Source organism: Chinchilla lanigera, unplaced genomic scaffold (genome assembly GCF_000276665.1).
Source record: "Chinchilla lanigera isolate Chin_1 unplaced genomic scaffold, ChiLan1.0 scaffold00027, whole genome shotgun sequence".
NCBI classification, from domain to species: Eukaryota; Metazoa; Chordata; class Mammalia; order Rodentia; family Chinchillidae; genus Chinchilla; species Chinchilla lanigera.
Window position 1 is genome coordinate 21,667,138 of NW_004955428.1, and position 18,530 is coordinate 21,685,667.

At 34.2% G+C, this 18,530-nt stretch overlaps 1 protein-coding gene across 5 annotated transcripts in view; it reads right to left on the reverse strand.

Annotated features, from left to right (window-relative positions):
• Window positions 1-4,294: 4,294 nt before the first annotated feature.
• The window catches only part of Ndst3 (N-deacetylase/N-sulfotransferase (heparan glucosaminyl) 3), a 182,061-nt gene continuing 167,825 nt past the window's right edge, over window positions 4,295-18,530 (reverse strand). For all 5 annotated transcript variants that reach the window (XM_005386807.2, XM_005386806.2, XM_013515341.1 and 2 more), the window contains 2 exons: window positions 8,970-9,072; window positions 4,295-6,984 (listed from right to left, as the gene is read on the reverse strand). In XM_005386807.2, coding sequence (XP_005386864.1) covers window positions 6,865-6,984; window positions 8,970-9,072 — 223 coding nt within the window. In that variant the 3' untranslated portion in view covers window positions 4,295-6,864. The remainder of the gene's footprint in view (window positions 6,985-8,969; window positions 9,073-18,530) is intronic.

Consider the following 18,530-nt stretch of genomic DNA (forward strand, 5'->3'; position numbering starts at 1 on the left):
CTGTACTTAATTTTATCCCTCAAAACCAAGAAGCACCTTGATATAGATAGGCTTATGTAAAATTTGTTACAGGTTCTGTATATTTTGCAAGTGTCTCACATTTTATTCCATTTAATTCAGTTTTCTGTATGGTGAGATAGGGGCAAATATATTTTTCTTAACAATATTTTGGAGACTTTCTGCTATGAGCATTTGAATTGTAAAATTGAAATTGTAAAATTTGTTTTGGCTTCCTAGAAAATATAGTTAAGTAAATGTAGCTAATTTTATGTCAGTTCGATTAGGTCATAGGATGCCTACATAGCTGGTTAAACATTGTTTCTGAATGTGGTTGTGAGGGTGTTTCCGGAGAAGGTTAGACTTACTATGTTGATGGGCAGTGTTCAATCTATTAAAGGACTGAATAGAACAAAAAAGGTAGAAGAGTGAAAGAACTCTGACTGGCTGTTTGAGATAAACACTGATCAGTTCTTAGTGCTCTTTGCTCTCATACTTTCAAGCCCAGAGCATTTCAGAATCCCAATGATTGGAGAAAAGGGAGACCCTGTCTTCTTCAATAGTAGAAACTACAATTTATTGGAATATTTATTCCTTTGACTTTGCATACTATTCTCTGAAGTGTTTTACCTATAATCTTCCAAACACCCTGATTTCTCCTGTTTTATAATTTAGGAGACTGAGGCACAGAGAAATAAGTAGTTTGACCAGGGTAAGAGGCCAGGTTGGGGTGTAGATTTCAGAAAGGGTGCCAGACTGCTGTCAAACACTGCTTCAACTTGAACTTTTGGGTCCTATTTAAAGATAGAAATTAGAGTTGCATTGTCCACCATTTGAGAAACAGAAAGACAAGTCCATCATTTTGTACAATTCCAAAAGCGTAATTCACATAGTGGTTTGTATCAGTGGTAGCCCGTGGAGCTGCTAAATGTACAGCTTATGCAGAAAATGCTGTGGGCCTGCGGCAATGGTCTCACTACCTATTTGGAATCAAAGATCAACATTCTGTTCTCACAATTAATTTTATATCTTCCCACGACTGCTAGGCAGTTCCTCAAGGTGAATTAAACCCTCGATAGTTGTTCATTTTGTTTCCAGTTGTGGGGAGCAATAATTGAAGACTAGAGTTCTCAGAAATGAGCTCTAAGGAGCTGGAGGCACGTTGCTCAGAGGTTTAACTCCCCGGGACAGGTGAGCATGATGATGACTTTTCCATGCTGTTACAGGCCAGGTACAAAATGGTGACTCACTGTCCTCCAGTGGCACGCATGTCGGCCCTGTGTCCAGCCTTTGCATTCAGTGGGGCGTGACTCCCACTGAGTAAGGAAGTCATTCCAGCATGGAGATTAACCTCAGAGTTTGCCTGGCAGGTACTGACCCACTCACTCTCTGCACTACAGAGCCGGATAATTTGCATTATAGGGCCTATTTTGTGAGAACAGCAACAGTGAAGGAAAAAAATTTATCTTTAGAAAGCAAAGTTCATTTCAGAGAAAAAAATATTGAGCATATCTGCTGAGTAGCAGAGCAGAATGGGAGTCACAGCTTTCACCTCAGGTTTATGGCTCCTTGACTCTCATTTTTTTAAACAAAATTAAATTAAATTTTTTTTTTGTTATGCAGAATTGAATCCAGAATTCCCACCAAGCTACTTACTGAGCCCTTTTTTATTTTGAGCTAAGGTCTTGCTAAATTATTAAGTTGCTCAGGTTGAGTTCGAACTTGTGATCCTCCTGCCTCAGGTTTCTACTGTGCTGGGATTACAGGCATGTGCCACCATAGCTTTTGGCTCTCAGGATTTTAAAATGCACCAATATCTTTCCTGGGACTACAGCTTGCAGGAAGTAGATCATGGGACCTTACTTTTAATATTATGTGAAAAAAAAATACACAATTTCTCTATTTCAGTCACTCTCTCCCTCCTTCCCCCCCATACATATATGTATGTATTTATCTATAGCTATATTGTTTGGTACTATTTCTTTCTCTGGAAAACCCTAATATAGTAAATGAGATATTTGACTTAAATTGGCAATTTTAACTTACGGACATTATTCATAATTCCTCCTTCCCTAAGAGATGTGCCAAAGGCTATGGTTGATAGGAAGCTTGTTCTACTTTCAGTGACATCAATTTTTGTCTGTATAACTTTTGGGAATAGGTGGAGAAATGATAGCTGAAGATTAGGATGCTTAAAAGATTAATGGAAGAAAGTATAAAGGGAGGCTGATAGATTTAATATAGTAATAAATAAGGAAATAAATTTGACTCTGTAACTTTAGCTAAACATTGACTATAGAGAACTTTTATGGAGAAAAACTGGAGACATTAAATGGCAAGAACTAGTAGTAGCGCTGTATGGAAAGAAGTGAACCCTCAATTCTGTTAGGTACCCTTGGCCACAAGTGAGAGGCTTATAGAAAGTAGATTCTAAATTTTCTTGGGAATGAAATCCACGTCACACTGTATATCCCCTGAGAAACAGTACTGGTAAAATATCTATCTGATTTACTATGAGACATTGAATCATAGGCTTACAGATGCTGAGAAGTGCAGTGATCTGCTGTCTGACAGCTGGAGATTGGGTGAAGATAGTGGTACATGATTCAATTCAATCTCAGGCCCCTCCTGAGACAGGGCATAAGAGCAAATGGAGCCATTGGTATAAATCCTAACTTCACAGAGGTGAGATGAACTGTCCCAGGTCAATCAGTGAGAAAGACAAAAAGGGGCATTCCTTCTTCTTCCACCTTTTGCTTTATTCAGACCCACACTGGGCATGTGTTTCACTGAGTCCACTAACTCAAATGGTAGTGTCATCCAGAAACACCTTCTCACGCATGCCCATAAATAATATTTATTCTGGCCCAGTAAAGTTGACATAAAATTCACTATCACTCTGTCTTTAGTGTTCATTCTGAAAGGCCAAATTCATGACTGGAAATTTAGTCAGCTCTTATAGAAAGTAAATGAAAAGATGATGAACATTTGAAGCTAACGCAGAAATAATACTTAAAGGGCCTTCCACCATGACTGCTACCAAAACTTGCTTGGAGATGATTGTGTGTGTGTGCGCGCACGCGCGCGCGTGTGTGTGTGTGTGTGTGTGTGTGAGTGAGAGAGAGAGAGAGAGAGAGAGAGAGAGAGAGAGAGAGAGAGGAGGTTGGGGATATAGATAGGGAGAAAAGAACAGCTATGTTGCAAATGCTAATCAAGCAGAAATACCTTCAGCAAAATAGAATTTAGCTATAGAGTGTAATTTGAAATTAAAGAAATGCCTTCATACCAAACTGTCTGACCACTTCAGTGCATTCTCATTAGTGAGTCATTGCTTAGGACTTAAAATGTATTTCCAGGAAAATGCAGGGCTGATATCTCTGGAAAGCATAATATTATATCACTATAACTCACTTTTTTTTTTTTTTTGTCTTTTTGAGACAGGGTCTTGCTATGCAGTTCAGGTTGGCCTTGAGCTCACTTTGTAGCCCAGGCTGACCTTGATCTCCCAATGATCCTCCTGCCTCAGCCTCCCGAGTGCTGGGGTTACAAGCATGTGCCACCACACACGACTAACACTAATACTGATGGATTAGTTTATTCACTTGCCACTGGTTGATCCTGGAGTAGACAGAACAAAAGATAACATTTTGGAAAGAAAACTGAGAGTAAGATATATTCTAGATAGGAGCAATGTGTGTGGGACACAAGCCTATGGGAAATTCACTTGATGAACCAAGACAAGATGGGTTGCAGCATAAGAAAATTTGATGTCAATGAAGGGAAGGCTTGGAATACAGAAAAGAAAGTTTGTGGAGAATGAAGATGCCCCCTCCTTTTTTTGTAGAGATTGCTTCCTAGATTTTTGTAAAGATAGATAACCACTTTTAAGGCTTCAAAAGTGCCCCATTTGTGGGGAGCAGAACAGAGTATTGGGAGTCAGAAGTTCTACAACCATCCAAGTTTTCAAGCCTGTTAAGCAACAGTTATGTGGTTCTCTATCTCTTATTCTAGGGCTCCACGGGTATAGGCGCTGCTTTATATCTGTTAGAACTAAAAAACAAAAACAAAACAAAACAAACCCCAAAACATCTAACATTAGAGAGATCTTTGAAAGTTTAAATGAAATTAAAAGAACTTACTTCTTTCCTACTTGAAAGCTTTTCATCCATCCTCCATTTAAAATTATGCTTGTGGTATCTATTTTCTGTAACAACTTTCCACTGCCCCAAGGCAAAACGATCAAATATCTCATTATCTAAAATTAGCAGGCCCAAAACCTTCATTTTCTTATCAGAGTTTATTGTTATACATATGAGGTACCATGCCACTATTAGAAGTATATCCAGATTTGTTCTTTTAAAAAACTCAGAGAAAAAAATCTTTCCAGTAATTTTCATTCAATGTGAATGACAAGAATATTATAACTATAAACATTGAAATAACCATTTCATTTCTTCCTGAGGAAGTTTCATATTTTAAGCAATGAAAAAGGGAATTCTATACAAAGCTAGTTTTAAGTCACATTATTTGTCATTCTTTTCTCAGGTATATTTTGTTACTTTCAGAATAGCATAATAATCAGATAAAGTATAGTATAAAAAGTATGCATGACCTCTAGAATTTTATGCTATCTCCAAGACATATTAAGTGATCAAAAATCCTGTCAAAGATTTTGTTGCTTTTCATAGCACTAAAGATGAACTTGTGAATGAGTAAATTTTGGTACTGTCTTTTTCTCTCCATTCATTATATAAACACTGAGTATATTTTTAACATTTACTTTAAAGGATGAGCACAGTTAACTCAATTTAACTACACAAAAGATGCCATCAGCAGTTTTATTTAAAAGCTCAAATGTATATCTTACCTTGAAGCGTATATAGATCAGTTATCATTTTCTTTTTTCCTGTATCAGCAGAAACACTGCTGCTGTCTACTGTTGTTCTAATCTGACCTTTGCAGGGCCAGACTTGTTTTCTTAAATTAATAAAGATGAATGATTATCTTAACATGTTTGGCTTGTGCTGCCTCAAAAGAGACAGTAGTAAGCGTGAAAGTTGAGTCTACTACATTTGCCCGAATGATTTTGATTATGGTTTTTAGTCAGGGGTTTAAAAATTTTTTTTCTCAATTCTTTGTGACATTTGTTTTAAAAATTAGTGTATTCTTTGGGTACATAAAACTTTAAAAAACTTGATTAATAATTACAAAGTACACTAAAACATTTATAGTAAGTAGAAGGATATCACAGCTTCTCTTCTAATTAGTAAATAATTGATAGAGTTTAATTTCACATATTATAATGACAATGGAAATATTAAGCTATAGCTTTTCCTTGCATACCTTTTTTCCTAATCATTCCTTTAGTTCTATATTATAAATGCTAGGTAACAATAGCATGGAATTTACTTGCTACTTAAATTTTATACATGTGTAAAGTACATTTAAAATTAAATAGTAACACAGGAAAATAAGTATGACTTATTTTCTTTTTTTGAACACTTTATTAGTCATATATATCATTTAAAATATAAATGTAAATATATTTTGAGAACCATGCTTTGCTAATTTTTATACGTCCTGCATTTAATTTAGTAGATAATCAGGAAATTTAACTGTATTCTATTACCTTCCATGAGAATGATGTATGAAATATTGTCAAAATATGAGAATTTATCCTGCTTATTTTTCACTGCTTTGTACAAAAGTATCATTTCAAATACTGGAAACAAGTCATATATTAACTTTTTGTTATAAACCTATACTTTATACAATTTTATTTGAACATGTGGGAAAATGTGGTTTTTCAATAATTTAAATGTGAATAGCCTAAACACATCATCTAGGGAAACTGTTCTTAGTTTTCAGTTAGTAAGTTTTATTCTGGGGAACATAAAAAAAGGTCATTTATATTTAAAAGTTAATCTCTTTCTGGAGATGATACATACTTCAGACTCCATGAATACATTTTGGCAGAACTAGAGAGGACTTTTGCAGTAGATTTATAGCTTACCACAAGTGGGCATACAATTCTCAACAGTATATCTTGAGATCGAGATCTCTAACATTTCTCTCTTTTAGAACATTTAATCAGTACACTTACATTATTATTTACTGTTTTGATATACTCAGTGTGTTTCTATTTACCATCTGACAGGTTTACTATATATATACATTTCAATATAACAGTTACATTATGATGGAAACTTTAGTCATTTTTTACACAAATGTACTAGATTATATATGTGAAAAAATCAATTTTTTAGCACTTATCTTTTTTGATACAGATAAAGCTCAAATATAACTTTTCCTCTGTCTGGTCTAACACAAATTATAATTTACATTTTTTCTAAATACTTCAGTGAAGTGAAATGTTGGCAAGCATTTTTCATGAATGTTATGTTTTTGGAACTATATGTTATATTGTGGTGTTTATTTTGGTTTTTGTTTGTTGGACACTTTATAAAATCAAATAATAAAAATACGTACAGGCAAACAGTGGTCTAAAAATGTACAGAGACGTAATCTTAGTTGATATACAAAAGTGTAAATATTACTATGACATGGAACATTTTGCATTTGTGTTTGTTATGTACGTTGATTGCTATTGACTTCCACATGAGTGCACAGTAATCTACAGCATCCCACAGACAGCTGTGGTTGATGAGGAAGGCCACAGGCCTCAAGGCTTATAACAGGTATTTTTTCTTTCCCTAATCATCCACACGCCAGCATATGGAAGGAACTTGGTTCTTTTTCTTGCTTGAAGAGGTATATTTTTGACAGCCTTTCGGTAGCTCTGGAAGCTTTGGAAAAGGTGTATGTTATTACATGGCAGATAAATTCTCAAGAAGTTTTTTCTCAGTGCTATCTCACTTTCTGCAGCTCTTGTCTCAGCCAGGATGGCAGAGGCTGCCCCAGTTTGTGCAGCAGCTTTGAGAGTTCCACGTTGTGATCTCTGTAGTAGCTTGACAGAAATGCTCTGCTCTGAATGGGGAGGGAGAGATAGAAATACATTTTATTTTGTTTGTTACAGTATATTTCATAGACTTTGATTATGTTTAAATATCAAATATACCATATCATCAGGGCATAATCATGGCTGCCTATAATTCCAGTTAGTCAGTAGGGTGAGGCAGGAGGGTTGCTGCAAGTACTGGGCCAGCCTGGGCTACATAGTGGGTTCAAGGCCAGCCTGAACTACATAGTGAGACTCTGTCTCTAGAAAACAAAAGAAAAAAGAAAAACAAAACACTCTACCAAGAAAATCAAGTATGAAGTATACCATATTGGATTAAAATTGTATTAATTGTGTAGCACATCCTATATGCTTTGTTGATAGTGTTTAGGCAGAGAACTAAGGAACTTTTCCCTCCTAGAAGGAGAGGTGAACAGTGTGGTGAGAATACTGCTTACTCCTATCTTCCCTACATATTTCTATTTCTATTTCCTCTTGGAGTGTCCTTTACTTTTGCCTCCTTTCTGGAGGCACTTTACTTCCTCAAATAAACTCAAGATGTATTATGCAATAACCTTGCTGAGAGAGATAGACTTGATAACCTGAAAAATTGGTTCTGTCTTATCTGTGTCTACCAACAAATTTTGTACTGTTTCTTAATATGTCTATATTAGACATACAAGAAATTCATTCTTCAGTACCTTTTAAACAGTTTAGCTTTAATAAATATATGGGGAAATAGCTCTGATATAAAAATAATGTATTTTTATCTTGCTTTCTTGAAATACTATAAAATTGCCTTTTAATTTCTTTTGCTACACTAGGATTGTTTACATAATAGTATAAAGTAATATTTCAAAAATTAGTCAAATAAAACTGGAGTTGTCAGAATGTAACTTCTCCCAAAACAAGAGAATCTTTCTCTTCCCCATGCCTCTCATACAGAATTTAAATATGATCATGTTGAGTATAGGGCCTATCTCTATCAGGCCTGGTATCACAAATGGTCCTCGAAGTCTTGTTAGATAAAAATTTTCTAGTAAGTTTGCATTACCCGATGATTCTTAGGCTACTTCAGTATTGTCACTTAACATAATATATTAAATATTGTTGGGAAAAAATCCCAAATGTTTTTACTTCTGAGTTATAAAAAATTATATATCATAATCTACTTGTACTCTTATATCCACAGTATTTACTAACTTGAGTGATTATTAAATAAAAATATGAATAAACCTTGCAATTTGTGAAATAAACATTAAAGTAAAAATATAGCATATAACAACTGAGAAAACTACAGCGTTAAAGTTCATCATGTGACTATCTGAAACAGAACAGACATAAAATGCTGATACCACAATGTGTATGCTTCCATTCTTCAAAACCTAAATTATCTGGTAGTATGTTAGCATTTGGAAAATATGTTAATTCTCTGAGTTTATTAGCATATTAAAGCTCAAATCTTAGTACATTATAGCAGTAATTAATATATTATTCTGGCTACACTTAAGAGTACATAATGATTTGACAGTGAAAAAAGTTAGAAATTATTTAGTCCTATTTCTTATAGATAATGTCTTTCTTTGGTTTCAGGTAGCATTTTTAGTCCTAAAATTTCTGTGTAAATATATTTATGTATATATATATATATATGTTTTTTTTTGAACAAGATATCTTTTTGTTCTGGTTCAAAATGTCAAATTCCACTGTTTTCTTCCTGAATGACAAGTACTAGTACATAATTGGAAAAATCAACACAAAAAACCTTCATGTATAGAACCTTAAATGTTACTTTTAATTTGTAGGAAAGCTGAACTTGATTGCAATCTTTTTTTTTTTTTTTTTGGTTTTTCTCCGGTACCAGGAACTGAACTCACAACCTTGCACTTGCCAGGCAGGCGCTTTGCTGCTGAGCTAAATCCCCAGCCCCTGCAATCATTTTTTTTTAAGAAAATAGATAAGGTAGATATTATTGTTTTTTACATTTAATTTATATTTTTAAAACTGTACTTACATCAGAATCCATTGGAGGGTATTTTCTTCCTTTACTCTTTCCAAGGCATTTTGTTTTACCTTCTTCCAATAACTGACACCAGAAGCCTTTATGAGAATCAAATCTAAAAAAATAGGAAACCCCGAAGAGTATTTTTCAGGCAGTTTGTAAGATTTAGTGACCAATAGCATACGTATTGTTGTTTGAGTATCAATCTAAAACCAGGGAAATGAATTTTTATGATATTCTTTTGTATAATGTCTTCAGGTATACTTCTGAATTCTCAGTCCATATGTCATATTTGTAAGCTTGCCACATGCTTAATCAAAACTTTTTAACAGTAAATATCCTGTCAATAGAAATAATAAGGCTACCTTGTTCATCTGGAAGGAAAAAATTCATAAATCTTAAACCAGTTCTTTTCCGTATAGAGTTAAAAAGTGTCAAATTGGTCTTCATCTACATTTCTGGATTTAGATGGTGTTTGTATGACACAATTACAGGGTCAGTCAAGAGAAAGTTTTGGTATGCCATGGAATGCTTACTTTTCAGATTCTCTAGCTACAATCCATTTAATTGTTTGAGGGCTACTTCTTTGTTTTGGTGATAGCTCTGTATTAAAGTTGTAGGGGCTGGGGATTTAGCTCAGCGGCACAGCGCCTGACTGGCAAGCACAAGGTTGTGAGTTTGATCCCCGGTACAGGAAACAAACAAACAAAAAAAAAAGTTGTAGAACCTATAAGTGGGATTTTTCCCCTTGCTATAGTTATAATAACAATAACAGTAGCATGTTAAATTTATTTTACTTTACCAGAATATTTCATGTAACTGTTTCTCACTTAAGCCTTCATTATAACCCCTGAAGGAGAGGGTATGCAGGATTCTTCTTCTTCTTCTTCTTTTTTTTTTAAATTTTCCAATAATGACAGTTATTCCCCACAAATCTGAGTTCATGCACGGTATTCAATTGTCGTTATTTCTTAGCTTTCTCATCTGGAGTAGTTTCTGAGTCTTTGTATTTCATGACATTGACATTTATGAAAAATACAGGCTAGTTCTGTAGGTTTTCCCTCAATTTGAGTTTGTTTGATGGATGGTTCCTCTTGAGAAGATTCAGGTTATGCACTTCCAGTAGGAGTACCATGGTACTGAGTTCATCCTGGTTCATCAGATCAGGAGACACCTGCTCTGGGTTAGTCCCTTGCTGACACTTTTGATCATTTGGTCCAGCTGGTGTCCGGCAGCTTTTACCATTGAAAAATTACTATTTTATCCTTTGTAAGGGTATATCGTGGAGTTATATTTTTATTATTTACTTTTTATTAAATTTGTTAATGTTACAGAGTTCTTATACTACCAAACTGTGCTTGAGAATCGAGAGAAAGAAATGGTACAATGGACTGCCTCATCTACCCACCATACAGTATATTAAAACTTGATTCACATGCATTTTGTAATTTTAAAATCTTTTCAAAAATTATAATAAGAGCTGGAATTTAAACCTGCTGCAGGTCTTGAGATTTCTATTAGTGTGCCACTAAATCAAACCTCCTATTCGTCTCACTTTACCTGTCAGTAACCAGGGATTATATTTTGAATCATGCATATGTACTTTAATTCTTCCAATTTTCTTTTTGGTACCGGGAATCAAACTCAGGACCTTACACTTGCCAGGGAGGTGCTGCGCCACTGAGCTAAATCCTTGGCCCTTTATAGTACTTGTCATAGTGTTTGGCTCTTTGAATGTTCACTAAATATTAGTTCAATAAACAATGAAAAGAAAGAAAATTTTTTAAGGTTTATTTTTCTTGGACTATATAATTTGTCAGCATTAGTACGGAGGCCTCCTAATTCTAGAGTTAGGTCTTTTTCTTCTCCATAGGTCTCTGGGAATGTTTGTGGTGTTGTTCATTGCAAAACAAACAGTAATTTCTATGCTTAGACATAAAAGTAGTCAGCAATAACAATTCCTTTGCATTGCTTGTTTCATTCAATGATTCCAGAGTCATCGTCTTCTCCATTAGAAATAATTACCAGTTAGGATCACTTTTTCTTTTGGTTTTTAATTGATACTACTTTTTTTTTGGATGCTACTTCTAGTATCTTTCTAAGAATAATGGTGTGAACAATTTTGGAAATTTAAAGACAAATTTATATTATTATAAAACCCTCAAATACATTAAGATAATATTGACAGAAAGCATGTGCACAGAAAACTACAAAACACTGTTAAAAGAGATTGCACTCTTTTCACAGATCAGAGGACTATTTTTAAAATGTCAAGTCTCTCCAGATTTATCTATAGATTCAATTAAGATTAATTGAGATTCCAATTAAGATTCAGGGGAACCTCTTTTCTTTTGTAAAAACTAAAAATGATTAAAAATATATATGAAATTGTAAAGAATCTAGACAAGCTAAAACAATTTGAAACACTTTTTTTTAAAAAAGCTGGAGATCTCACAGTGTATAACTTCATTTACTATAATGCCACAGCAACCAAAGTTGCAGTAGACTGCCATCAGTGCACAGACGGATCAATGGAATAAAGTAGAGTTGAGAAATAGACCTATACATCTATGTCAACTTATTTTCAAAAAATAGGTACTAAACTAATTCAGTAAGAGGAAATTAGTCATTTAAACAATTTGCAGTGGAAAGATTCAGTAGCTACATGGAATAAGTGAACACTGGCTCTCACATCAGACTGTATATAAAAGTTAATGTCAAATTGTTCCCTGACCTGAGCCTAAGAGCTAACCCTATATAAATTATGGAAGAGGGCCAGGCATGGTGGGGCACATCAGTAATCCCAGCACTTTGCGGGGCTGAGGCAGAAGGACCACAAGCTCAAGTCCAACCTGGGCAACTTAGTGAGACCCTGTCTCAAAATAAAGAATAGAAAAATGGCTGGCAAATGCTGTGGGTTCAATTCCCAGTACTAAAAGAAAAGAAAAGAAAAGAAAACAAACAACATACAATTACAGAAGAAAATACAGAGAAAATTTCATAGAGAATTTTTATAACCTTGGATTAGGCAAAGTTTTTTACGATGAATAAGAAAATGATAATTTTGATTTCATCAAAATTTACAATTTGTGCTCATTTTGGCAGCACATATACTAAAGTTTTAGTAATACAGAGAAGATTAACATGGCTCCTATACAAAAGAAAACCACAGACTGAGGGAAAGTATATGTAAACTATTTACAAAAAGGAACTTGCATTCAGAATATATAAATAGATATAAAAGATAACAACATAAATAAAAATTGAGTACAATATTGCAGCAGAAACTTCACCAAAGAAAAAGTGCAAATTATCAAGAAACAAATGAAAATCTACTCCAGATCATTTGTCATCAGGAAAATACAAATTACAAATGAAACAGCACTGACTAGAATGGATGGATTTAAACACCAATACCACGTGTTGGCAAAGGTGTAGAACAGGTACAACTGCCAGATATTGTTGGTAGGAATGAATCCTATTATAGCCACTTTGTAAAGTTTCTTATAAATGTAAATACATGATTATTATGTAATCATTGCAAGGTATTTGGTTAAAGAAAATAAAAATACATGTTCATGCAAACATCTTTACATAGATGTTCATAGTAGCTTTGTTCATAATAGTCAACAACATAGAAACAATTCTGCCCATCCACTGATGAAAGAAGTATCATTCAACAAGAAAAAGATACTTATTGGTGTGACAGGATGAAAAATCTCAAAAGATCTATGCTAAATTAAAGAAAGTAGATGGTCTGATTACCAGAGGCCAGGGCTAAGGGGAAAAGCATGAGGAAACATTCTGGGTTAATGGAAATGTTCTGTATCTTGCTCGTGGTGGATACGACTATAAACACTTGTTAAAATTCATTGAACTGTGTAATTATAATGAATGATTTTTAAATGATGTATCACAATAACATTTTGTAGTATGAATTTATGTGTGAGTATGAGAAAGAAAGACAGTATATCAGAGACTATAATGAAGCTAATCTTGTACAGTTTGTAACTATAGGCTTATAAAAAGAATGCAAACTTAGATTTCTGCCTCTAACCTGACATACTTCTGGTAGTAGGTGATAAAGTAATCACATCCCACTTATGCAGATACTATTTATCATTATTAAAGCAATTACAAGATTAGGCTATAACATGATATGTCTTCCTGCCATTTATATTCCTGTTTGAATCAGTAAGACGGATGAATTAGTTTTATATTCAGAGATATAAGAAAGCATTAAGAAAGACATTATTATTTAGATATAGTAAAAAAGCTTTTGGAAAACACTAATACAACATTTCTGGAAGTCTGCTGTTGATACAGCATTTTGCTATCACAATTGCCATAATTAAATTCTGACATATTTTAATATTCAAATCATCAAAATTCATCTACTAACTTTTGTTAAGATATCTTGCTGTACATAAATGACTCAAAAACACATATATACAGTGTGCTCAAATAAGCAGTCTTCTTTCTAATGAATACTGATATTTATAAGTGTTAAAATTAAGAAATAAAGGTATTTTCTTTCATCTCTGCTAATTGATTAGTTATTTCACAGCAGTTTATTGAGAAAAAAGTGTGTGTATGTGTTTGTTTTGCTGGCACCTACCCTAGACATCTGTATGTGTAAGTTCACAAGTAATAGTTGTAAGTGTGTGTAGGTGGAAATGAGGAGGGAAGAAAAAAATAGATCCTCATGTCTATTTGCTCAGTGACCAGAAAGACTTGGTCTGGTGTGTTACAGAGATCATCTACAGTTAGAAAGTGAAGGAAATGCTTTGATGAAGGGCCTTGTGAGTTTGAGAACACAAGCAATACTGTTTCAGAGCCCAAGTGAAGATGTTTAATAGAATATAGAGAAAAATATATTCAGAATAGCAGCAATGTCCTCCTGCAGAATACTCTTAGTACCACTAATAAAAGCATCACTGGTGTCTGGTAGAACAACAAAGAAGAGACATTTTTATACAGGCACTGGCAGCGATGGTCATGCCTGGGCCTGTCCTTTGAGAGCTTTCAGAAGGTGAACATTTTAGAAGTGTTCCATGCTGTTTTGTATCTCTCTGAATGGCTACCCTATCCCGGGGGTAGGGGTATTTTCATCATTGTGTCTTCACAGTCCTGGACATGATAGTCATTCTGTGTTGAATTTAAGAGTAGAGTATGACAGTCTATGTCCTGGGGACCTCTACAAATAAGTGGGAGAAACTTGTGGGCAGAACACTAAGATTCTACAAAGAGTCAATTTCTAAACAGTGACATTTCTCTATATTAATAAAAATGTGATTCACTTTGGGCAGATAAATCCTAGGAAATATTAGATAACGCTTAGGAGATTAAAAGTATGACTGAATGTCTTTAAATTGAAATAACATTTTCATGCTCAAATACTGCAAATAAATTTCAAAATCAAAATGCCATCATTAAGGTTGCTAATATAGGACAAGCACAGAAGTTTTTTTAAAATAACTTCTCCTCTGACAACCATACTTCTATGATTTAATGAATTATTTCAGTGATATGTATTTTATTTTTACCAATTTTTTGAGGTATAACACATATCATATTGTTAACTTTTTTCACTGATACTTAACATATTACTATAGTTGTACATCTATCACCCCCATCCTGTTTTATTTTTTTACCGCCATCCTGTTTTAGAACATTCCTATCACCTCAAAAAATTACTAGAGCCCACTGTAGTTAATCTTTGCCCTCACCCCACCCCATCCTAGGCAGGTAATAAATCTTTTTTTGGACTATACATTTGTCATATCTTGATATGCCTTTATTTTTATCTGGTATGGATATACTGCATTAATTGATTCCAGTTTATATATATTTGAATTATTTCTTATTTTTAGCTACAATGCATTATAGTGCTATGAACTTCCACTTCAAAATTGTTTTGGAATTAGATTCTTATTTATTATAAGGTAAATTCCTACAAATAATGTTGGAATGTCAGTGAGTTTGTGTTTAAATTTCAAGCTGTGAAACTGCTTTCCAAAGTGGCTGTATACTGTGTATTCACATCAACCATACATAAGGTTTCCAATTTCTTCATATTCTTGCCAACATTTGGTATTATCTCTTGAATTACAATCATTTAGTTCATCTTTTAGATTGTAGTCATTCTATCGGGTATGTAATGCTAGCTCAATGTGGTTTTAATTTTGATACATTTAGAATTATGCATTTATTTGCAAAGTGACATTCAGTATATCTGGAGATGGTTTCTGTTCCTAATAATCTCTGAGACAACATAAAAAGCTCATGTTAAGGTTCCATTTTTTTTATGGGAAGTACTGTACTGTGTTGATATACTATTCATTAGCAGAAGTTTACATGATTGGCTCCAGAGACAGGTTCCAGAGGTGACTGACTGAGTTTGAATTCTGCCTCCTCAATTTCACTTGCTGAGTGGCTTCTGGCATAATTTTCCATGCTCTATCTTTTTCATCTGCAAACTATGAAGTTAATAGTACCTATCACATATTGTTTTTATGAGGCTATATATACATAGTAGATATATGTATATGTATTTTTAAATCTTACAATCCCTTAAATTTTATCATTAGAAATTATGGTAGACTTTTTTTTTTTAGCATTTCTACTTAGTATTTCTAGGTCTCTTTCATAGATCATTCAGAGTACCAAGAGATTTGAGTTATTATGGCTACTATATTTTGCTACTAAGAAATGTTTGAATATCACAGATTTTTACTCAAATTCATCTGCAGTGGGCTGGGAAAGAGTTTCTGTCAATATATATTTCATTGCCAGGGAAATGATATTAGAAATGAAGTCTTTCTGAATTTTGAAGCAGCTTCAGTCCTTTATGACGTAGCTAACGCTCATCCACAAAAGAACCTCCCACCCACAATATTCAACTTGGGCCCTCAAATTTGAATTGCTCTTTTATTAAAGTTTTCACACTTTGATATTAAAAATTCATGTAACAGTCTGGTTTCATTAATCTTAACACATATATTAATTGGCTGAGGAATGAGATACCAGGTTCAAGTATTTAATTAGCTAGTATTTCTGAATGTGAAGATTTCTGTCTTAGTTATTGAAGGCTAGGTGTTAATTGTGAATGATGAGATGCAGAACAAAATAAAAAGCTTATACTTTTCATTTTAGTTTATACACATTAACACAGTCCGTGTCAGCTATTGCTTTTCCTTTTTCTCTCAGGCAGTTTCAAAACACTATATAACACATAACCTGAAAGCTAAAGTAGTGTTAGTATATCAATCTTAAATCACAATTTTGGGATTACAGTGAGATTGAATGAAACTTGTAAAATTGTACTTTAATTGACCATTTATATTAGGTTTATAATTCTTATTTTAAATCAAATCTGTACTCACTGGGAAGTTCAGAATTTTTTTTACATATTTCATTTGTCATTTAAAACCCATGATGACAGTAGTAAGCCTTTTTAAAACATCATAAACTTCATCATAAATTATTCAGGATTCTTGAAGAATTACTTTAGCAGTTGTGGAAAGGAATAAACAATACTTTTTGAAAATGGAATATTTTTGTCACTCTTCTGGAAAACAGTTTTTTTTTTTTTTTTTGTTTTTTTCTCCAGTACCAGGAACCGAACTCACGACCTTGCACTTGCCAGGCAAGCGCTTTTGCAGCTGAGCTAAATCCCCAGCCCCTTGGAAAACAGTTTTGATACTAGAATTTGCTACACTGAAGGCCGTCAGTTTAGAGACCTCTTAAATTGGAGCGCTCAAGATTATGTCAAAATTGTATAATAAAATCTTGGTATGGAACTAGTTTCTAAAAAATTAAATTTTTTTTTGGTTCTGTGGGTTGAACACAGGGCCTTGCAATTGCTAGGCAAGTGTTCTACCACTGAGCAAAATCCCCAGCCCCTGTATAGAACTAGCTTCATTCAATTTTTCTGTACTGTGTATAAAGCACAAAATTTGTGTGACTAGTGGAGAACTCATACTGATTTGTACTTGAATATATCTTTAAGGGAATTTAACTGAAAAAATAAGTAATTTTAGCATCAGAGATAATCTTCACTATCACTAGCAGAATAAGAAGCAATACTAACATGTACAAAGGATCTTGTGGCAATTGATATAAATGATATTTTTGAGAGTATACATTTTGTCCACATTGTCACCTCCAGTATTTTCTTTTTTTGAGACAGATTCTTATTATGTAGGCCAGGCTGGCCTCAAATTCACAGCAGTCCTGCCTTGGCCTCCCAAGCACTAGCATTACAGGGGTGTATCACCATGCCCAGCAAACCCCCAATATTTTCAAAGCACCACACCAACAACTGTCAATACAGAGCGCGGACAAGAGTAAATGGTGAGGATGAGGTTCAGATAAACAACTGGAAAGGGCATAGGGTTACAGAAGACCTAAAATAGTGACAAGAAACTTCCTAACGTCCTACAGCAAGTGTGCTGCTGGCTTTTACAAGGTATGTCAGGCCAACTGGTAACTGACAAGAAAATATAAAAAGAAGCTAAATTGAAGTGCATTACCTCTATCAGCAGGTGAGAGCTTGGGCAGCCTTTCTGGACCAAAAACTATTGTTTCAGGGACTACACAAATCTTGTACTGCTACTTTGCCCACTGTGCCTCCAACCAAGCAATTTTAGCCAGGTACATCCCAGGTGCAAACTGACCCACATGTCTTTGTGTATGGTATATTGCTTTGATATTAATTCTCTTAAGTTTTTATTGCCTTTTCTCAGCAGTAGAGATGAATAAAAACTAGCTGCCAAGCTAGATACAGAGGGGACAAACACACAGCATGCAGGTCAAGGACCATTCCACAAGAAAAAGAGATGATGTCTTTCTAGAATACTCCACTTCTTTTTCTCAAATACAATGGGGTGCCATAATCTACAAAGATAAGCCCACTTGAAATACAAAACTTTAAAAAATGAAAACTTTCTTTTCTAAGAGATACTTATAAAGATATAAAGCAAAATGTAGACTCAAATTTCTAGCTGCAAACCGAAACCACTCCTCTTTCTTTAAGGTATGGTTAAATTTTAAACGCCACTAGTCTCAGTACTCGAACTAAGAGCCACAAAACTCTGACGCAGGAGACAGGGCTCAGTATGTTAATAATAACAGCAAGGTAAACGGCTCCCAGGAAGGGAACTGAAAACTCCAAAGTGCCACCCACTTCTTTGTCCTCTATATTAAAATGTCTCTCTCACGTGTCTTTACATGATTTTTGCAAGATATAAGAGGTGTTTGATTTTTTTCCCTGCCAATCTTTTACTGCAAGGGATGTTGCATGGCAGAAGAAACCTTCTTCTCACTTGCTAACATAGTTCTCAGTGTCTCTGCTAGCCTTGCCCTGGATGGAGACAGCGATCTAAAAAAAGCAGAAGAAACCAGAAAAAAAATCCTTCATCAACAAAAAGACTGAACCAGGACTGTAACAACTGACAAGGCCTCTGAAGATGACAGCAGGGCCATGCTTTTAGTGGGTAAAGACAAGAAAGAAAAAATTGATGAATTCATGTTTGAGCAAAAATAATATATCCTTCTCTGCCTATTCAGTTA